Raw genomic sequence first — 16,794 nt, 5'->3', positions numbered from 1 at the left:
CCCCAGCCACCGTGTGCCAGGTTACTGACAAAAGATGCAATCCCCTCAGTCCTGGTAGGCCAGATAAAAAGGCGGAGAATCAAAAGCAGCCCAGGCTGTCTGCTGGGTGGTCCTGGTTCCTCCTCACCCCAACTATACCCTCAGGGATCAGAGATCTGGGAAAAACGGTTCTAGGGAAGAGAACAGGCCATGGTTAGAGGAGCAGCAGCAGAAGCCTCAGTCTTTTGCTCATGATCCTTCGTGTCCAGAGTTAGGAGGCTAAGATTTTATTATTCCATGGAATCATTTGAAGAAGGGCAAAAAATGATCTCTTAACGGAGATAAAACCACCCCATACTAACTGGAGGTGGGTGACATGACACAGACTCAGTGAGGATGCTGACCACTTCAATACTAGACCAATGCAATGACCATCATGAGAGACTCCAAGTAGGCCTGCAGGAAAGCGAAGTTTTATCTAAATCCCAAGAGCTGTCTTGGCTCAGTCCACACCGGCCCTGCCCCTCTATTACCTAGTACAGCCCAGAGAGCTCAGAGGTGGGATTATGGCAGTGGGAGGTTGGTTAGGGAATCTTCTCCTGCTGCTCAGATCCTCCCTCACCAGCTGCCCGTGTGACACAAATGAACTAAAGTCAACAGTGCTCCCAAAGCGCCAGGGCAGCATAATGACGTGTGTCACAGGGGAATGTCCCAAACCAGATCTGCAGCCACCCTCTTGGAACTGACGATGACTTTGTTTCCCATCACAGGGACCTTTATCTGTGTGATTTGGCTTGAGAAGGCCAAGAAGCTCAAGCCCATCCTGATGGCCACAATCACAACTGTCGACTGATCAATCTGTGCAGGTGAACAGAATTTTGGGGAACTGCTGAATCACTGTCTAGGGAAGTATCATTAAAACTAAGACTGAGTATGGAAGTTCTGAATCACTATATTGTACACCTGAAACTAATCTTACACTGTATGTTTACTAACTGGAATATAAACAAAAACTTTAAAAAAAACACATAAAAAACTAAGACTGAGGAAGGGACTAATCATGCACTGCCTAAATTGCTCACATGAGATTCCTTCTGGGGGATTTTACCAACTCTCAGAAGAACCCAACCATGTACCAGTTTAGTCCCAAGCTTGATCAACAAATCGTACTGAGGATGGAGACCTGGAACTGATGCTTTTGTTTCTGTTTGAAGCTAATCTCTTTGTTCGATCAGAAGGGGGGGGGGTAAATAATACAAACCCTTAAAGGGCAGGGACCATATAAATCCATCTTCTTATCCTTCCTAGCACAGAAGACACACTCCAATATTCACTGGATTAACTGCCTTTACATTTCCAGGTTCACACAGTTGATATAGAGTGTAGCTCTCAGAACCGAAGAGCAACATGGAATCTACACTGAAACGATCATTGAAAAAGCCAGATCAACACCAACAATTAACAGACCTGAAAACAGACCTGAAAGGCAAGGATTTGGAGGTGTTGTTGACAAAGGAAACATGGCCAGCCTGTCTGGCCAGGTGGCAGACAGGTGGCAGTCTAGGTGGCAGACTGATGGATAAACCTGGATTAGAAAGATTCTTCCAGGGGCGCCTGGGTGGCTCAGTCAGTTAAGTGTCGGACTTTGACTCAGGTCAATCTCACTGTTCGTGAGTTGGGAGCCCGCATCGGGCTCTGTGCTGACAGCTCAGAACCTGGAACCTGCTTCTGCCCCTCCCCTGCTCATATTCATTCTCATTCTCTCTCTCTCAAAAATGAATACAATATGAAAAAGAAAAGATTCTTCCAGAATCCTTTCACCTGACTTCCATGCCAGAGGTTCAATTACTCTTAAAATCAAGATTAACAATCTCGAAAGTGACATGCTTTTTATCTCCCTATAGAAAGGATCTTGAGAGATTTATTTATAAAGGGTCCTAACTTCTCAGGCAGCAAGCACACTTTTCGTTTTGCTTCTTTAACTCAGCTACTACCTTGACTTCGCTTCCTCACAGCTAAGCGGTTATAGGGGCTCCCAGGTATGCTAAAGCATTCGGGGGACAGAGAGGGTGGTGATTACTTTTTACTTCAAGCAAGTGTTTGTCAAGTTATTTTTTAAATCATTAGTATCGTTTTCACTTTTGTGACATTAAAGTCCCACAGTTTCTCTCAAAGGACATGAACTTACATTTCTTTCCTGAATTCTTCCATTTTTTGATTCTCTACCGTCAGAAGCTCTTTCGATTTGTTCAGCTCTTCCACATTTTTCAGGTTGTTTTCTTTAAGTGTATCCAACTTAAAGACCAAGAAAAAAAAACTTGATGAAATTATTTCATTTTCCAGTGGCAGGACTGGATAGACATATTCATGCAAACATGCACTGGATAGGTGAAATTAGTCAGGTACAAAAAAGGGGGGGGATTACCAGGTGAGGAGACGGCAAATGACCACGTCTACTATAAACGGCAAACCTCCCTCTTACATTTAGTCAGACATTTTCCGTACACCTGGCCAAAGTGTCAAACTAAATTGCTACATGAATTACAACAAAGGTTTGCTTCCACTTTGTATATAATTCTCAGTATTCATCATTGAACTTGCTATTCAAGTATGACCCCTCTTAACAAACACGAGAAATAAATTGCAAAGGCATGACATCAGCAAGAATCATTCTTTGCAATAAAAACTAAAACCCCTGTCCTTCCCCATAGATTAGTAGTTTTGGATGTATCTGTCAACATTAGAACTAAATGTACTGAGTCCCCATTACAAAAAACATTTGAATTAAAGTATTTTGTGGGTGGGAAAAGATTTGGTTATCCATCTGAACTCTGATCTGAAGAGGAAAAAGCCCGGCAGGGAGGCTGAAAAGCACTCATACATTCAGCCCCATCACCTGCCCATGGGGGATGCAGCCAGCTTAGGGCCTGGCCCTGATAGGAGAGCCAAACACATCACTAGAACAACAGAGACGTGACCAACTACGGGCTCTGGCAGGTGACTGGGGCTCTAGGTGCAGAGCCCCTAGCACAGGGGCTCCCCAAGCACAGGGAGCTCGCTCGGGCTGTCCATGACCCAAGGCGTGCTCCTGGCCCCAGAGTGGCTTCCTGGGACTTGTGTGGTCATCTTGCACAGAGTTACCTCTGCCACGTCACATGCCACAGTCAGGAGGCCTAGACAAGTGTCTCGATGGTTTTAACGCCACAATGTTCCTTTTAATGCCTCTACAATTAATAGAGGAGTCTGGAATTCCAGATTCACAGAACAAGAAAAACCAAGTATCACAAAGGGTCCAAAAAAATGATTTAGCCAGTCTTACATTCTGGTTATAACAAGGACACCAAGGGCTATATCATGAAAGTGCACAATTCTCCCTGATTCTACCCTCAAAAATGAGATATATTCCCTAAAATCTTCTTATTCATTTTAACTTCTGTGATTACCATCTGATTTTTTAATGTTTTTTCTTCTTCTATTAGGACCATCAGTTCTGTAAATGTACCCCCGGGGTGTGTAGTTTTATTTACCCTGTAAGTATCTTAAAACGTGCATGCCTTGACAGATTTCCATCTTTGAACCTGCATAGTGAGAAGGCCTATGCTTTACAGAGCAGCTATTCAATGTGGCCAGCCCTTCCCCTGCTTAATTCCTTCACGTCTCACCTGACTATCCCTTTTAAAAACATCTGAAGCCAGGCAGAACTTCACCTAAATATTTTGGAGAATCAATCTGTTTAGGACCGAGAGGTAACTGCTTCCCAAAGAAAGAAGGGGCTGATATGAACTGGGAGTGGGGAGGAAGGGAATCAAAAATAGGTCCAAGAATGAGAAATGCTACTTTCAACAGAATAAAAGCGATCTTGAAACCACAAATCTGAGACGCAGAAGTGGCTGCCTGGAGATGACACAAAAGGGAATCAGGACTGAATGACACCGAGAAAAGGCCTACACCAAACTTGGGGCCGAGGAATGGAATTTAGTGGCTCAAGGTGGGAGAGAGTGAAAATAAAAAAAAATGTATGTGATTTAAGATAAAAGACACAAAACTAGAGAATATTACGAGTACCTCTCTCTTCAATTCCGTCATTGAAGTTATCATAAAAAAGCCACACTATTCAGGTTTTCCCCTCATTATTTCAAAGGCTGATCCTACTAAATAAGTAATGAAGGATTACACTTTATTTAATATTATCATGGCTCTGGTGTACATTCGACTCCGCTAACAGATCAAACCTGTGTAAGGCCACACTTCAAAAAATAAACAATCCTGAGTTAGTGATCAAATATTCCATGAAGTCGGTAAGCTGTCCTTTGTACAAAAAGCCATTTAAATCTGATTACTTCATTCTGTAGTTTTTCGTTTGTTTGCTTGGTATCCTCCAAGGAGGCCAGAGTTTCACTCTTCTCTTTGGTCATCTGTTCCATTATCTGCATGGCATCTTCTGCTGTTTGAGCAGCCTAAATACAAGAAAATACTGTGAGAAATGAGGTCACCCCCGACCCCGTCAGGGATGCTCAGGCAGCCCTCGCTGTCTCGTGTGGTTAAGGCCCAGTCACCAATCCAATGCCGAAACAAACAGACCGAGACACGAAAGGTCTTTACTCCAAAGGGGAACAAAGCCACAGACCCTTTTCATGCCATTCTTCAAACAAGCCAATTGCGATATGCAACTGGCAGATTTTCAGACCATTCCAACCTACATCTTCCAAGCTTCCAAGTTACGCTGACAGTCACACTCATCATTCTGACCAATGTCAGAGAGGAACATTCAGGGAGAGTAAAGACCAACATCCTCACGTAGCTGAATTTTCTCTTAATCATATTTACTGCTGTGTGTTTGAAACACTATTCTTGCTATTTCAGATGTGGGGCTTTTGAAATCACTTGTAATTTAGGTGGGGAATTTCTCAAGGAAAAATAAAAATTATTTGGGCAGTTATTAACATAAGGCTCAAGTGTTTAATGAGAAGGATTAACTGGAAAGGTCTCTGAGAGAAGCTGTGGGTAATGAATATAAACATGGCTGTGAATAAAAAAGATAATAGGCATATGGAGACAAATCCTTAGCTAAGATACGAAAACAATCATTAAAAACAATGTTTTTGTTTGTTTATTTTTTATTTTTCATAAAAAATAAATTAAAAGATGTTTAAGGCACTTGCTTACAATTTCACGTGGTCTAATAAAGCTTCCAGGAATTCTGCAGTGTATCTTCCCGACCGCCAGCCATGGAGATTTCACTGGCGGGTTCCAAGTCCAGAAGGACAGACACAACAAAACAGTTAAAAGCCAAACAGAAGATACTATGTTTCAATATGTGCCCAATTTTCTACTGTTCTTAATCCTTTCAGAACCACAGTTGACTTTTTCTGGTAAATTTCTCCTTAAATTAAAAAAGATATCCTTTTTATTCACAGTTCACACCTCTTTCTAACGGAAACAACTGCGATTAGAGATTTAGTAATGAGTGGCCCCTTCAGGTGGTAACAAACAGCTTGAGACATAGGAGCAGTGGATTCAGTGGGGTGCCTATCCTCTCCAGGAGGCCGCTAGAAGTTAGTGCACAGTGTTAGTAGTCCAGGTGCTGGTCCCTGACCCTCCCACTTTACCGTAAATGACTGAAGAGTCTCGAGCTCTCTAACTTTAAGGGTGAGCTTGCTCTTGTCTTTCCTTAAAATACGGTTTTCATTTTGAGATTCTAGGAGGTTGGCTGAGATATGGCTGTTGGTTTTGGCCAACTGGCTAATCTCTTTCTGAAGGATGAAGTAGCTTTCCGCCAGCTTTTCCTTCTCCTTTAGGAGCTCCTCCTTGGTCAGTATTATGTCTCTCTTCTCGGCCAGGAGGTTCTTGTTGTCCTGCACCACCTTGGCGCGATCGGCCAGGGTCGTCTCGTGCTTCAGCTGGAGGTCATCCAGGATCTTGGTGAGGTAGTTGTGCAGTTCCTGCAGCTCTAACTTGGATTTGGATAAGGTGGCGAAATCTTTCTTCAGAGTCTCTATGTTGGCAGCGAGTCGAGCCGTTTCTGCGCTCAAGAGTTCCTTTTCCTTAATTATCTCCACCACTCTCTGCTCTGACTTGGTCTTCTCTTGGACGAGCACAAAATTTTCAGACTGAAGCTGCTTAGTGCGTGCTCTTAACTCTTCCAGCTCCTGCTCCAGGAGGACCAACCTGCCATGAAGTTTATTGTTTTCATACAGGGATGACTCAGTTTCCTGCGCTCTGGCTTCTTTTTCCAGGAGGAAGGACTGCTGAATTGTTTGGATCTCCTTGTTTAATCTCTGACACTCTTCTTGCAGATTCAACCCATCCTGCAGCAAGATGCTCTTTTCAGAACAGCAAGTCTGAAGTTCAGCATTCAGACTCTCCTTTGCTTGCAGGGTGCTCGTGTGCTCTTTCTCTAAACTCTGTCTGGCATCCTGAGCCTCTTTCAGCATCAGAGAGAGATCGCACTTGGTGGCTGCTAGCAACTGGTTTTCCCTTTTCCTCTCCTGAAGCTCCTTCTTCAGAGTGTCGAGATTACCAAGGAGTTTCATCTTCTCGTGCACTACGATTCTTCTGTTTTCAGACTCTTGATCGTATTTCTTTTTGAGGTCTCCTATGGTTTTCATGGAGTTCTCTCTTTCTGCAAGCAAATCTCCATTTTGCATTTCCAGGACAGACTTTTCCTTCAAGAGACTGACATGCTGCTTTTTGAGCTTAGCAATTTTCTGACATACCACCTCCTTCTCAGAAGTTAGGTAAGTGATCTTCTCGTTCAGGCTCATCTCCATATGGGTGGCCTCTTCCGAGCACTTCTTCAGTTTTTCGGCAATGAGCCTGTTCTCACTTAGAAGTTCTTCTTTTTCAGCCAAGAGTTTTCTCTCAGAGGCGGCCAAGGCTCCTTTTTCTTGCAGAAGCTGGATGCACTCGGAGTCTGTGATCTTCCGACTGGTCTTGATTTCTTCCAGGAGCTTTGTGAGGCTGCTATTTGTAGCCTGCAGTTGCCTCACGTCCAGCTCAGCCTTCCTCAGAGCCCTCTTGGCATCGTCTAGCTGTGTGTGGAGCCCACTGGTTTCCGTGCTGAGCAGCTGCTTGATCTGGAGGGCGGCCTCCAGGCTGGCTCTCAGCTTCTCCCGATCTTGAAGAAGCACGTCCTTCTCAAACTGCAGCTCTTTGTTGTTCTGGAGAAGATTTTCTCTTTCCATCTTTAAGGCTATGCACGTGCTATCAAGATCTGACTGCTTCTCCAAAGCTGACTTTTTCTCAGCCATGAGATCTTCAATCTCCTGCACCAAGGTTTTCTGATCTTTGACTAGCTCTTCGTAAGAGCTCTGCAGCTTTTGAATAACTTCATCTTTATCTTTAGCCAAGGCAAGGTTTTCAGTAGTGAGCTTCTTGATATGATCCTCTAGGTGACCTTTTTCTTCTTGATCCTTCTTAGACTCAGCAATCAAAGTATCTTTGCTGAGCTGGAGCTCTTCTGTGAGTGCCCGCAGGCTTGCTCTGGAAGCCTGCAAAGCGTCATTTTCCATACTGATCTTCAAAAGCTCTTCCTGCGCAATATTGATTTCTTGTAGTAATTTCTCTCTCTCAACAGCTAAAGATTCTTTATGGAGCTGCTCCTGTTGATAAAGCTTTTCAGCATCTTGTTTTTCTTCTAAGACTTTCTCCTTCTCTAAATTAAGAGTTTCGTTTACCGACCACAGTTTCTGTTGATCTTCCTGAAGTAAAGTTATTTTGGCCTCCACCTCTACCAATTTTGATAAAAGTGAACCTTTTTCTAACTTTAAAGTATTTCCCTCCTGTGCAAGAAGCTGCTTCTCTGATTTCAGACCCCTCAGCTCTTCTGACATTAGTTCAATTTCTTTTTTGGCTGATGTTAACAAATAAGTTAGCGACTACAGAAATAAAAGGTGGAAAGAATGGAAACAAAATGAAATCAAGCAGACAAATGCGAGCCCAAATAGCTTAACGCAACCTAAATCGCCCAAGCTTAAAATGTTTTGCAATAAATGTCCTAGAAACTACCTGGATAACAAGGGGATGGGGGGAAGTGGGGAACTAGATGAAAAGAGCCCATTAAAGGATAACACAAGGCAGGTTTAGCTTTGGGAAGTGCTGATCTACCTACTGGTTTATTTTATCTCTGAAACACTTTTGAAATCATCTCTGAGTGGTACCTACGAGATAAAAATGGTTAGTTTGACTTTGACATCAGGGCATGAAATTCTTTCCTGCCCTTCTAACTTCCCAATTATTTCTCTTGTAGGAAGAATTCAGAGAAGAATTCTTAAAAATACAATCTAGAGAATTACAAAAAGTGAATATATTTTATTTTATTTTATTTTTTTTAATTTTTTTTTTTCAACGTTTATTTATTTTTGGGACAGAGAGAGACAGAGCATGAACGGGGGAGGGGCAGAGAGAGAGGGAGACACAGAATCGGAAACAGGCTCCAGGCTCCGAGCCATCAGCCCAGAGCCCGACGCGGGGCTCGAACTCACGGACCGCGAGATCGTGACCTGGCTGAAGTCGGACGCCCAACCGACTGCGCCACCCAGGCGCCCCCAAAAAGTGAATATATTTTAACCAAAAGCGGGGGAGGGGAAGAGTGGGGGAAAGTAAATTGTTGCTTTTCAAACTAACTATAAGACATCAGCTTACCAAAGGACAGTCATTGGCCTGGCTGATTTAATCCCAATATTACAACTTATTAAAAGTACAGACCAATTTGCTAGGTTTGGGTGACTGAAATAAATGATTAAAAAATTTTTTTTCATGTTTTATGTATTTTTAAAAGAGAGAGACAGAACATGAGCAGGGCAGGGGCAGAGAGAGAGGGAGACACAGAATCCAAAGCAGGCTCCAGGCTCTGATCTGTCAGCAAAGAGCCCAACGTGGGGCTTGAACTCACAAACTGCAAGATCACGACCTGAGCCAAAGTCAGACACTTAACCAACTTAGCCACCCATGCGGCCCAATAAAATGAGTTTAAAAAAATATACTGGTTTAGGGGTGCCTGGGTGGCCCAGTCAGCTAGGCATCCGACTTCGGCTCAGGTCATGATCTCACAGCTCGTGGGTTCGGGCCCTGTGTCGGGCTCTGTGCTGACAGCTCAGAGCCTGGAGCCTGCTTCGGATTCTGTGTCTCTGTCTCTGTCCCTCCCCTGCTCATGCTCTGTCTCTCTCAAAAATAAACAAACGTAAAAAAAATTTTTTTTAATATACTGGTTTATAAAATGACTTGACCACATTATCTATACCAGCACTGTCCAGAACTTTCTGCAATGGTCTAAATGTTATCTGCACAAATATAGTAGCCTACTGGTCATGTGCATAGTTGGTGATCACGTGAAGTGTGGGGAGTGCAAATAAGGAGCTAAACTTGTAATTTATTAAAATTGAACAACTAAAATTCAAATTAATGTGGCTGGTAGCTAGTGTATTGGACAGCATGACTACAAATCACTGAGTCTTAAACTAGGAAACACAGAAGTTCTGTGGGCTCCATGAACCTCCTGAAATCTTATATAAAGTGTGTTGAGCATATAAATTTTCTAGGAAGGGAATACTTTAAGGGTTCATCAGATTCATAAAATAGTCTGTGAGCCACTGTTGCTGACCAATACTGAAATCCACAGAAACTGGATATCAAGACAACTTTGGAGGGGGAACAATCTTAACCAAATGACCCTTGTAAAAAATAAAAAACAAAACACCAGTAAGCAAAATTAATAAGACTTAACAGAAACTTCTAGAATGTCATGGTTTCGTCAAACTGCAACATTTTTTTAAGGGAAACACTAAAAAAGTGGAGTCTGGGGGTGCCTGGGGGGCTCAGGCAGTTAAGCATCCAATTCTGGATTTTGGCTCAGGTCATGATCTCACGGTTCCTGAGTTCAAGCCCAGCATCAGGCTCTGCACTCACAGTGCAGAGTTTGCTTGGGGTTCTCTCTCTGCCTCTCCCCCACTGTCACCCACAGGAGCTCTCTAAATAAATAAATAAACAAACATTAAAAAAAAAAAAAACCTGGAGTCTGTCCAGATAAAGGGATCCATAAAGATAAAAAATCTGGAAATTATATCCAGTGTTAAATGACTCGTAAAACTGGAGCTGTTTAACAGGGGGAACACAAATCCTTGACGGCCAGCATGAAGGAGAGAGAAAATGGAGGCATCTTATATATAACATAAATTATGTCATGGTCCAATTTAATTAACAAGTTTTAGGTGGGAATTGTTTGAAGTCCTATGTATGCTCTCTTACATTTCCTTTTCACTAAACTCCTGTATAAACACTAAAAGTAATTGAAGACAAGTATTTACTTTTCTTTGAGCAAGTTAAATAGTAGGAGGGAAAAGTTAAACAGTAGAAGGATGGTTGAACTTCATTAAGCTACCAGAGTCCAAAAATATACTGGGTTGCAGATATGATCCTGACACCATAAAATGAAATTCAACGTATCACATTCTACTCTATTTAATAACAGAACGTTTCCTCCCAGCCCCTGCATCCAGCTTCCTTATCAATTAAGCTCAGAGTGCCTTCCAGGGACATATAAAAGCCCTTTCTAGACTCCTCACTTCTAATCTGCCGTTTAGGAGCTGTTTCTCCAATGCTCACTTGTTTCACGCGGCCTCTGCTTCTCGCTTTGCTGCAAGATGTCCCTCCTAACCCCGGTGCAAGGCAGCAGCAAGATGGCCAAGATTAGAGGCCACGACACAAAGTCTATTGCAAGCAGGCAAACACAGCTCAGGCAACAGGAGACTCTCTGTGACAGCTAGGGAGCAAGCAGCATGGGGTGGGGGGCTGATGGCTACACAGGACACTCAGGGGAAAGCCCTGTACTGTGGCCGCCACCCCGAGAAGGACCAGCAGCTGGCAGAAAACACGTGAAGCCAGGAAAACGTAATTCGCCATCCCGCCAAGCCCTCAGAGGTCAGCATTTGTAAAGGCCAGCGTGCCCCGTCCCATCCGCTGACGCTGTCTAAGCCCCACTGCAGCCTCGACGCAACACAGCGACTGAACCGTCTCCCAGAACATACTTTGGCCTTGTCGGCTTGCTTTTTCAGTTCCACCATCTCCTGCAACAAGCCACTGTTCTCCTCCTGTGCGGCCTTCAGCCTCTCCTCTGTGTCCAGCAGCATCTTCTGTAGGCTCTTCAGGGTTTCTTCGTGCTTCGCCTTCGTCTCTGAACTGGCTGCTTCGTACCTAGCTTTCAGATCCTGGCACTGGTTGTGGCTCGTTTCCACCTTCTTCTCCTGCAGAGAGCCCGAATGAGGGAGAGAGTCATCTAGCCGCATCTGCATTGCCCCTCACCTTCCTGCCAACACACAGTCCCATTTATTGCCTCCTTACCAGGTCCGACAATTTCCTCAGCAGTTCTTGCTTTTCTTCCTCATGCTTTTTAGCTGCTTCCTGCTGGCACTGTTCTGCTTTGAGAGTTACCTCCCCAATATTCTTCTGCAGAAAGCTTGCATTTTCATTAGCCTTTGTGAGCTTTAGCTGTAATTCTTCTACGGTTCTAGAACAAGTTTCAATACAAGGGGTCAGAGCTTTCAAAAGAATGCTTTGAATTCCAAAGATATGCTTAGAAAGATAGTATTAATAATTGTATTAATGATTATAAGTTGTGAATAACTTAATGACGTCTGAAACAACAAAAAATTAACCTGACTTGCCCTGAAGAATAATTTTAACAATTGTGACAGTTATAAATACATTATTTGGAGCGACAACTACTGTAATTGTGAAGGTTTATCATTTTATGTCAATAGATCAGTAAGGAAAAATGAGTGAAAAGTACACATATATGAGGAAATGAGTTATTTTAGTTAAGTTTCAAAATTTTAGCAGACTAGATTATCAAAAACTCATTCTAGTGCCGCTTGAGTACAGAAGATACAAAATGACACTTCAGAACTTGAAGAACTAGCTTCGAGATCCTAATGTGGTCCAACAAAGATGTACACAAAGACTCGAGACACAAACCTGGAGAACAGGCTATCAGACGACTCCGAGAACGGAGGAGGGAAACTCGGGCGGTCCCTCTGGGTTTTACACCTGTCCGACACCTGCAGAGATGGAGCTCCTCGAGGGCACCGTGCCACAACCGCCTGTGCAACTGCACCCACCTCACAGCGGGTCTGACCCGAGGCGGCCAACCAAGGCCCAGTCGCCACCTGCCCCGCCACCCCATGCCGGCCTGTGGATGCCAACCTAACTGCCAACTAGTCACGCTTTCAGACTCATTGGCCCTAAAATGTCCTCTGAAGGCTTTTTGCCTTATAAGACATTTGCTTTTTGTATGGAAGCTATTAAAAGAAAAAAAAAAAATCAAAGCAACAAGAACCTCAGAATAAAGACAACAGCAGAGGTGAAGATAAAAGAAGCTAGCGCTGAGGACCAACAGCGCAGCGACGAGAGCCGTGAGCTCTCTGGGGCCAGAACACAAGCGAGTGACTTCACCTTCTTGAGCCTCAATTCCTTTCTCTTCAAAATGGGAGTAAGACACTCACCTCACAGGATTGTTACAAGAATTAGAAAATACACCCAGCACAGTGCAGGGCACATACCTACTAAGCCTGTAATAAGGGCTACCCTTCGTGACACTGAAACAGGTTAAAAAATTGTTAAGCGCCTGTAAAAGATGTCACTGCCCTTGGTAAAATTCTTTGCAAGTCATTAAAAAGTCCACAATACTGTATTCCTTAGAAGGTCCAGTAGTTGACTGAAGGGTACACCGGGGTAATGACATGAAGGAAGAGAGACAAGAAACTTTAAAACAGAACCACCCTGAATTCTGGCTCCGCTCCCTCCGAGACCTTACTTCAGAGGCCAACCTAAATTGGGCACCCCTATAACCATTCGTACATACCTTTCTTTCAGACGTAGCTCATCGTTCATTTTTGTCAGCTGAGAAGAATTATCTCCAGACATTTTCATAATTTCTGCAATGTCGTTTTCCAACTTTTCCTTTGCCTTTATCAACTGCTCTTCTCTGTCATCTCTCTCTCTGAATTTTGCCTCCATATCTGAATATACATAGGAAAAACAAATTGCACCACAGTGTTACAGGCAACAAAAATTTCTTGACTACATCCTGTATTCTGAGGCTTGTTCTGGGAATATTTGCATACAGCAATCCCTGCCCTCATGAAAATTATATTCTAGCCAAGAAAACGGACAATAAACAAGATCAAGAAAGAAAATAAATAGTATAAAAATAGGGTTAATTGCCAAGAGGGAAAAAAAATATAAGTAGAGAAAGGAACCACAAAGGAGTCGGGAAGGTTAAAATCTCAGGCAGGGCCTCTCTGAATGGTAACATTTAAGTAAAGACCTGAAGGAGCTGAGGGACACCAAGTGCAAAGGCCCTGAGGCACAAAAATGCTTGCCATGCAGAGGACAATATGGCTGAAGTAGAATCAACAAGGGGAAGGGTACTACGGGCCTTTTGATGTAATCAGAGAGACTACAGATTACGGGATGTAATCAGAGAGATTACAGATTACGGGATGTAATCAGAGAGGTAACAGGGCCTGGCATTGGTAAGGACTGCAGTTTTTACTCTGCATGTGAGGGGAGCTACCGAGTGATCTCAAGCAGAAAAGTGACACGACCTGACTTGATGGTGGAAGGACCGCTCTGGTTGGGGTGCTACAAATGGACCAAAGTGGGCAGGGCAGAAGCAGGCTGAGCAGGCAGTGAGCTGTTAGAGCAGCTAACGTGAAAAATGATGGGTGGCCGGAGTCAAGGACAGTGGTAGGAACGGTGAAATGTGGTGGATTCTGACTTATTTGAAAACAGGGCAGAGAGCACGTGCGGAATTTATAGACCTCAAACAAGTATTCAAGTATTTGATCTCATTATATCACACTATTGAGTGAAGAAGTTACCCCTGAGTAAATGTTATTGTAATGTACTATGGTTACCACAAATCCTAGAAAACCTACTATATCCAGTGCTTAGTAACCAGAGCTATCTTACCTGTTAAATTTTCTCTCAACTTCTCCAATTCGGTAGACAGCGCGTTAAACTGTTCCTCCTTTTGACGTAACTGATTTACTGTTTCTATGGAGGATAAAGTTAAAAGTTTAATATATTTCATACTTAAGAAGCCATCTAGAGGCTGGCTGTCTTAAACCAAATCAAATAATATGCTTGGGATTTGAGAGGACAGAAATGCTAGAAAGTCCCACCACACATCAAACCACTGCATAATGGACCTACAGGAGTAAGCACGTGTCTCTTTCTGCCTCCCCACATCTGTGGATTAAACAGACACCAGGCGGGGCACCTGGGTGGCTCAGTCAGTTAAGTGTCTGACTTCAGCTCAGGTCACGATCTCGTGGTTCATGAGTTCAAGCCCCGTGTCTGGCTCTGTGCTGACAGCTCAGAGCCTGGAGCCTGCTTCAGATTCTGTGTCTCCCTCTCTGTCCCTACCCAACTCGTGCTCTCTCTCTCTCAAAAAATTAAATAAATAAATAAATAAATAAATAAATAAATAAAGCGGACACCACGCATCCCTTTCTAGGCTTCTCTTTCCTACTTCCAGCTAAAACTCAATAGTTATCAATGCCTGAGGATTAAGATAATACTTTTCCCAAGTATATTTAATTTTAATATAGAATAAGCTTCAAGTCAAAAGAAGAAAGAATTAATGGGAGTTTGAGGCTTCAGGAAGCTAATGCAATCCGGCTGCAGGAGCTTCCAGAAGAGGGACATCAGACTACAGGAGCATCTATTCTGTGTATTCCAGACGCCATCTTCAGGGTGAGAATGTGACATTCTCTAAAGCCATCTGCTCATACTTTAGTAAGACATACCTTGCATGCTTCTCTGAACAGAGACCGCCTCCTCTGAAGCATCAGCAAACTTTTCTTTCTAAAAAAAAAAAAAAAAGAATTGGATATTCAGATGAGAAAGATTTCAAATTATAGAAATAGAAAACTTCAGTGATAACTACAACACTATCTACTTTATGTGACTGATTTTGTTTCATCAAAACGAGCTTACACTCAAAACGTGTAGACACCAAGTGCTACCATATGTATACTGTGCATGTACATACACAAGTGAATGAGGTTTCTACGTGTGTGCATACCTAGGTGTGCACATACATCTGTACAGATGTGTGAATGTGCACACATAAGTACATGTGGTACATGTGAATGCTTTTTTCATGTTGCCATCCTCAATTAGCAGAACTTCTCTTCAGATATCTGGCTAAGACAGTGATCAGAATTCTGAAATGTTTTATATCTGAGAGTAATGAGAACCTAACATCTTGAAACCATATCAACTAATTCTGGGGGCACCTGGGTGGCTCAGTCGGTTAAGCATCTGACTTCAGCTCTGGTCAAATCTTGCAGTTCATGAGTTTGAGCCCCGCGTCGGGCTCTGTGCTGACAGCTCAGAACCTGGAGCCTGCTTTGGGTTCTGTCTCCCTCTCTCTCTGCCTCTCCCCTACTTACGATCAGCCTCTCTCTCTGTCTCAAAAATAAATAAAACATTAAACAACATTTTTTAATAAAATAAAATGTACTTAAAAAAAAAAAACTATTTCTAAAACCAAAAAGGGGCATTGCTCACCCACTCTTTTCTAAACATGACAGTAGAGGGGCGCCTGGGTGGCACAGTCGGTTAAGCGTCCGACTTCAGCCAGGTCACGATCTCGCGGTCCGTGAGTTCGAGCCCCGCGTCAGGCTCTGGGCTGATGGCTCAGAGCCTGGAGCCTGTTTCCGATTCTATGTCTCCCTCTCTCTCTGCCCCTCCCCCGTTCATGCTCTGTCTCTCTCTGTCCCAAAAATAAATAAACGTTGAAAAAAAAAAATTAAAAAAAAAAATAAACATGACAGTAGATAAAAACACTCTCCTGGTTTCCCTGAGATGAGTTTTGAGCTAGATACACCAACAACATTTCTAAATGAGTGTTTCTAACTATATAGAATTATTTTATTTTTTTTTTTAATTTTTTTTTTAATTTTTTTTTCAACGTTTATTTATTTTTGGGACAGAGAGAGACAGAGCATGAACGGGGGAGGGGCAGAGAGAGAGGGAGACACAGAATCGGAAACAGGCTCCAGGCTCTGAGCCATCAGCCCAGAGCCCGACGCGGGGCTCGAACTCGCGGACCGCGAGATCGTGACCTGGCTGAAGTCGGACGCTTAACCGACTGCGCCACCCAGGCGCCCCTAGAATTATTTTAAAAATGGGTACATGAACCACACAAGTCCACCAAAGCCCACACATTGTCTACCTGTGTTATTCCCAAAGCCAGATCTAGATGGCAAGTTTTCTCTATAGGGTACCTAGAGGGATATGCTAACTTACAAAAAAAAGTAAAGCTTGGGGAAGAGGGCAGAGAAATGGTATGAAATTCAAAACACATTTTCTTAAAGGATACCATATTAGAAAATTGTCATTCCCAGACCAACTTATTCTCAAAAACGTAGCTAAAATACTGTACATCAAAACTGTCCAACAGAATTATCCTCCATGATGGAAATATTCTATACTGCACTGTTCAATATGGTAGCCACTAGCCACATGTGGGTATTAAGCACTTCCTATGTGGCTGGTACAAGCGAAGAACTTAATTTTAATTCATTTAAATAGCCGTATGTGAACAGTAGCTACCAGAATGAACAGTGCAGCTATATATTTAACATTTGAAGAAGAAGTTTGTAATATTGGCATTGGGAAAAAAAAAAAAAGCAAATACTCATTCACCCCTGGTATTAGCAAAGAAGTGTAGGAAGTGGAGAAGAGGATGGTATATGGAGGATCTAAGACAACTGTCCCCTCCTGACTCATGTGTCTCTTACCCAGTTT

At 43.0% G+C, this 16,794-nt stretch overlaps 1 protein-coding gene across 4 annotated transcripts in view; it reads right to left on the bottom strand.

Annotated features, from left to right (window-relative positions):
- CLIP1 (CAP-Gly domain containing linker protein 1) overlaps positions 1 to 16,794 on the bottom strand; it is a 127,550-nt gene that overhangs the window by 30,257 nt on the left and 80,499 nt on the right. For 3 of the 4 annotated variants that reach the window (XM_047088410.1, XM_047088411.1, XM_047088412.1), the window contains 7 exons: positions 14,787 to 14,844; positions 13,948 to 14,031; positions 12,836 to 12,992; positions 11,317 to 11,482; positions 11,004 to 11,219; positions 4,320 to 4,436; positions 2,168 to 2,274 (listed from right to left, as the gene is read on the bottom strand). In XM_047088410.1, the coding sequence (XP_046944366.1) occupies positions 2,168 to 2,274; positions 4,320 to 4,436; positions 11,004 to 11,219; positions 11,317 to 11,482; positions 12,836 to 12,992; positions 13,948 to 14,031; positions 14,787 to 14,844 (905 nt within the window). Of the gene's footprint in view, positions 1 to 2,167; positions 2,275 to 4,319; positions 4,437 to 5,588; positions 7,857 to 11,003; positions 11,220 to 11,316; positions 11,483 to 12,835; positions 12,993 to 13,947; positions 14,032 to 14,786; positions 14,845 to 16,794 lie in introns of all 4 variants that reach the window. The other variant, XM_047088413.1, reaches the window with a different exon arrangement.

This window comes from Lynx rufus, unplaced genomic scaffold (genome assembly GCF_022079265.1).
Source record: "Lynx rufus isolate CCGP_SWC_20201006 ecotype Redwood Valley unplaced genomic scaffold, mLynRuf1.p SCAF_24, whole genome shotgun sequence".
In the NCBI taxonomy this organism is placed as follows: Eukaryota; Metazoa; Chordata; class Mammalia; order Carnivora; family Felidae; genus Lynx; species Lynx rufus.
The sequence above is the reverse complement of the archived record's forward strand: the minus strand, read 5'-3'. Positions and strand labels throughout refer to the sequence as shown.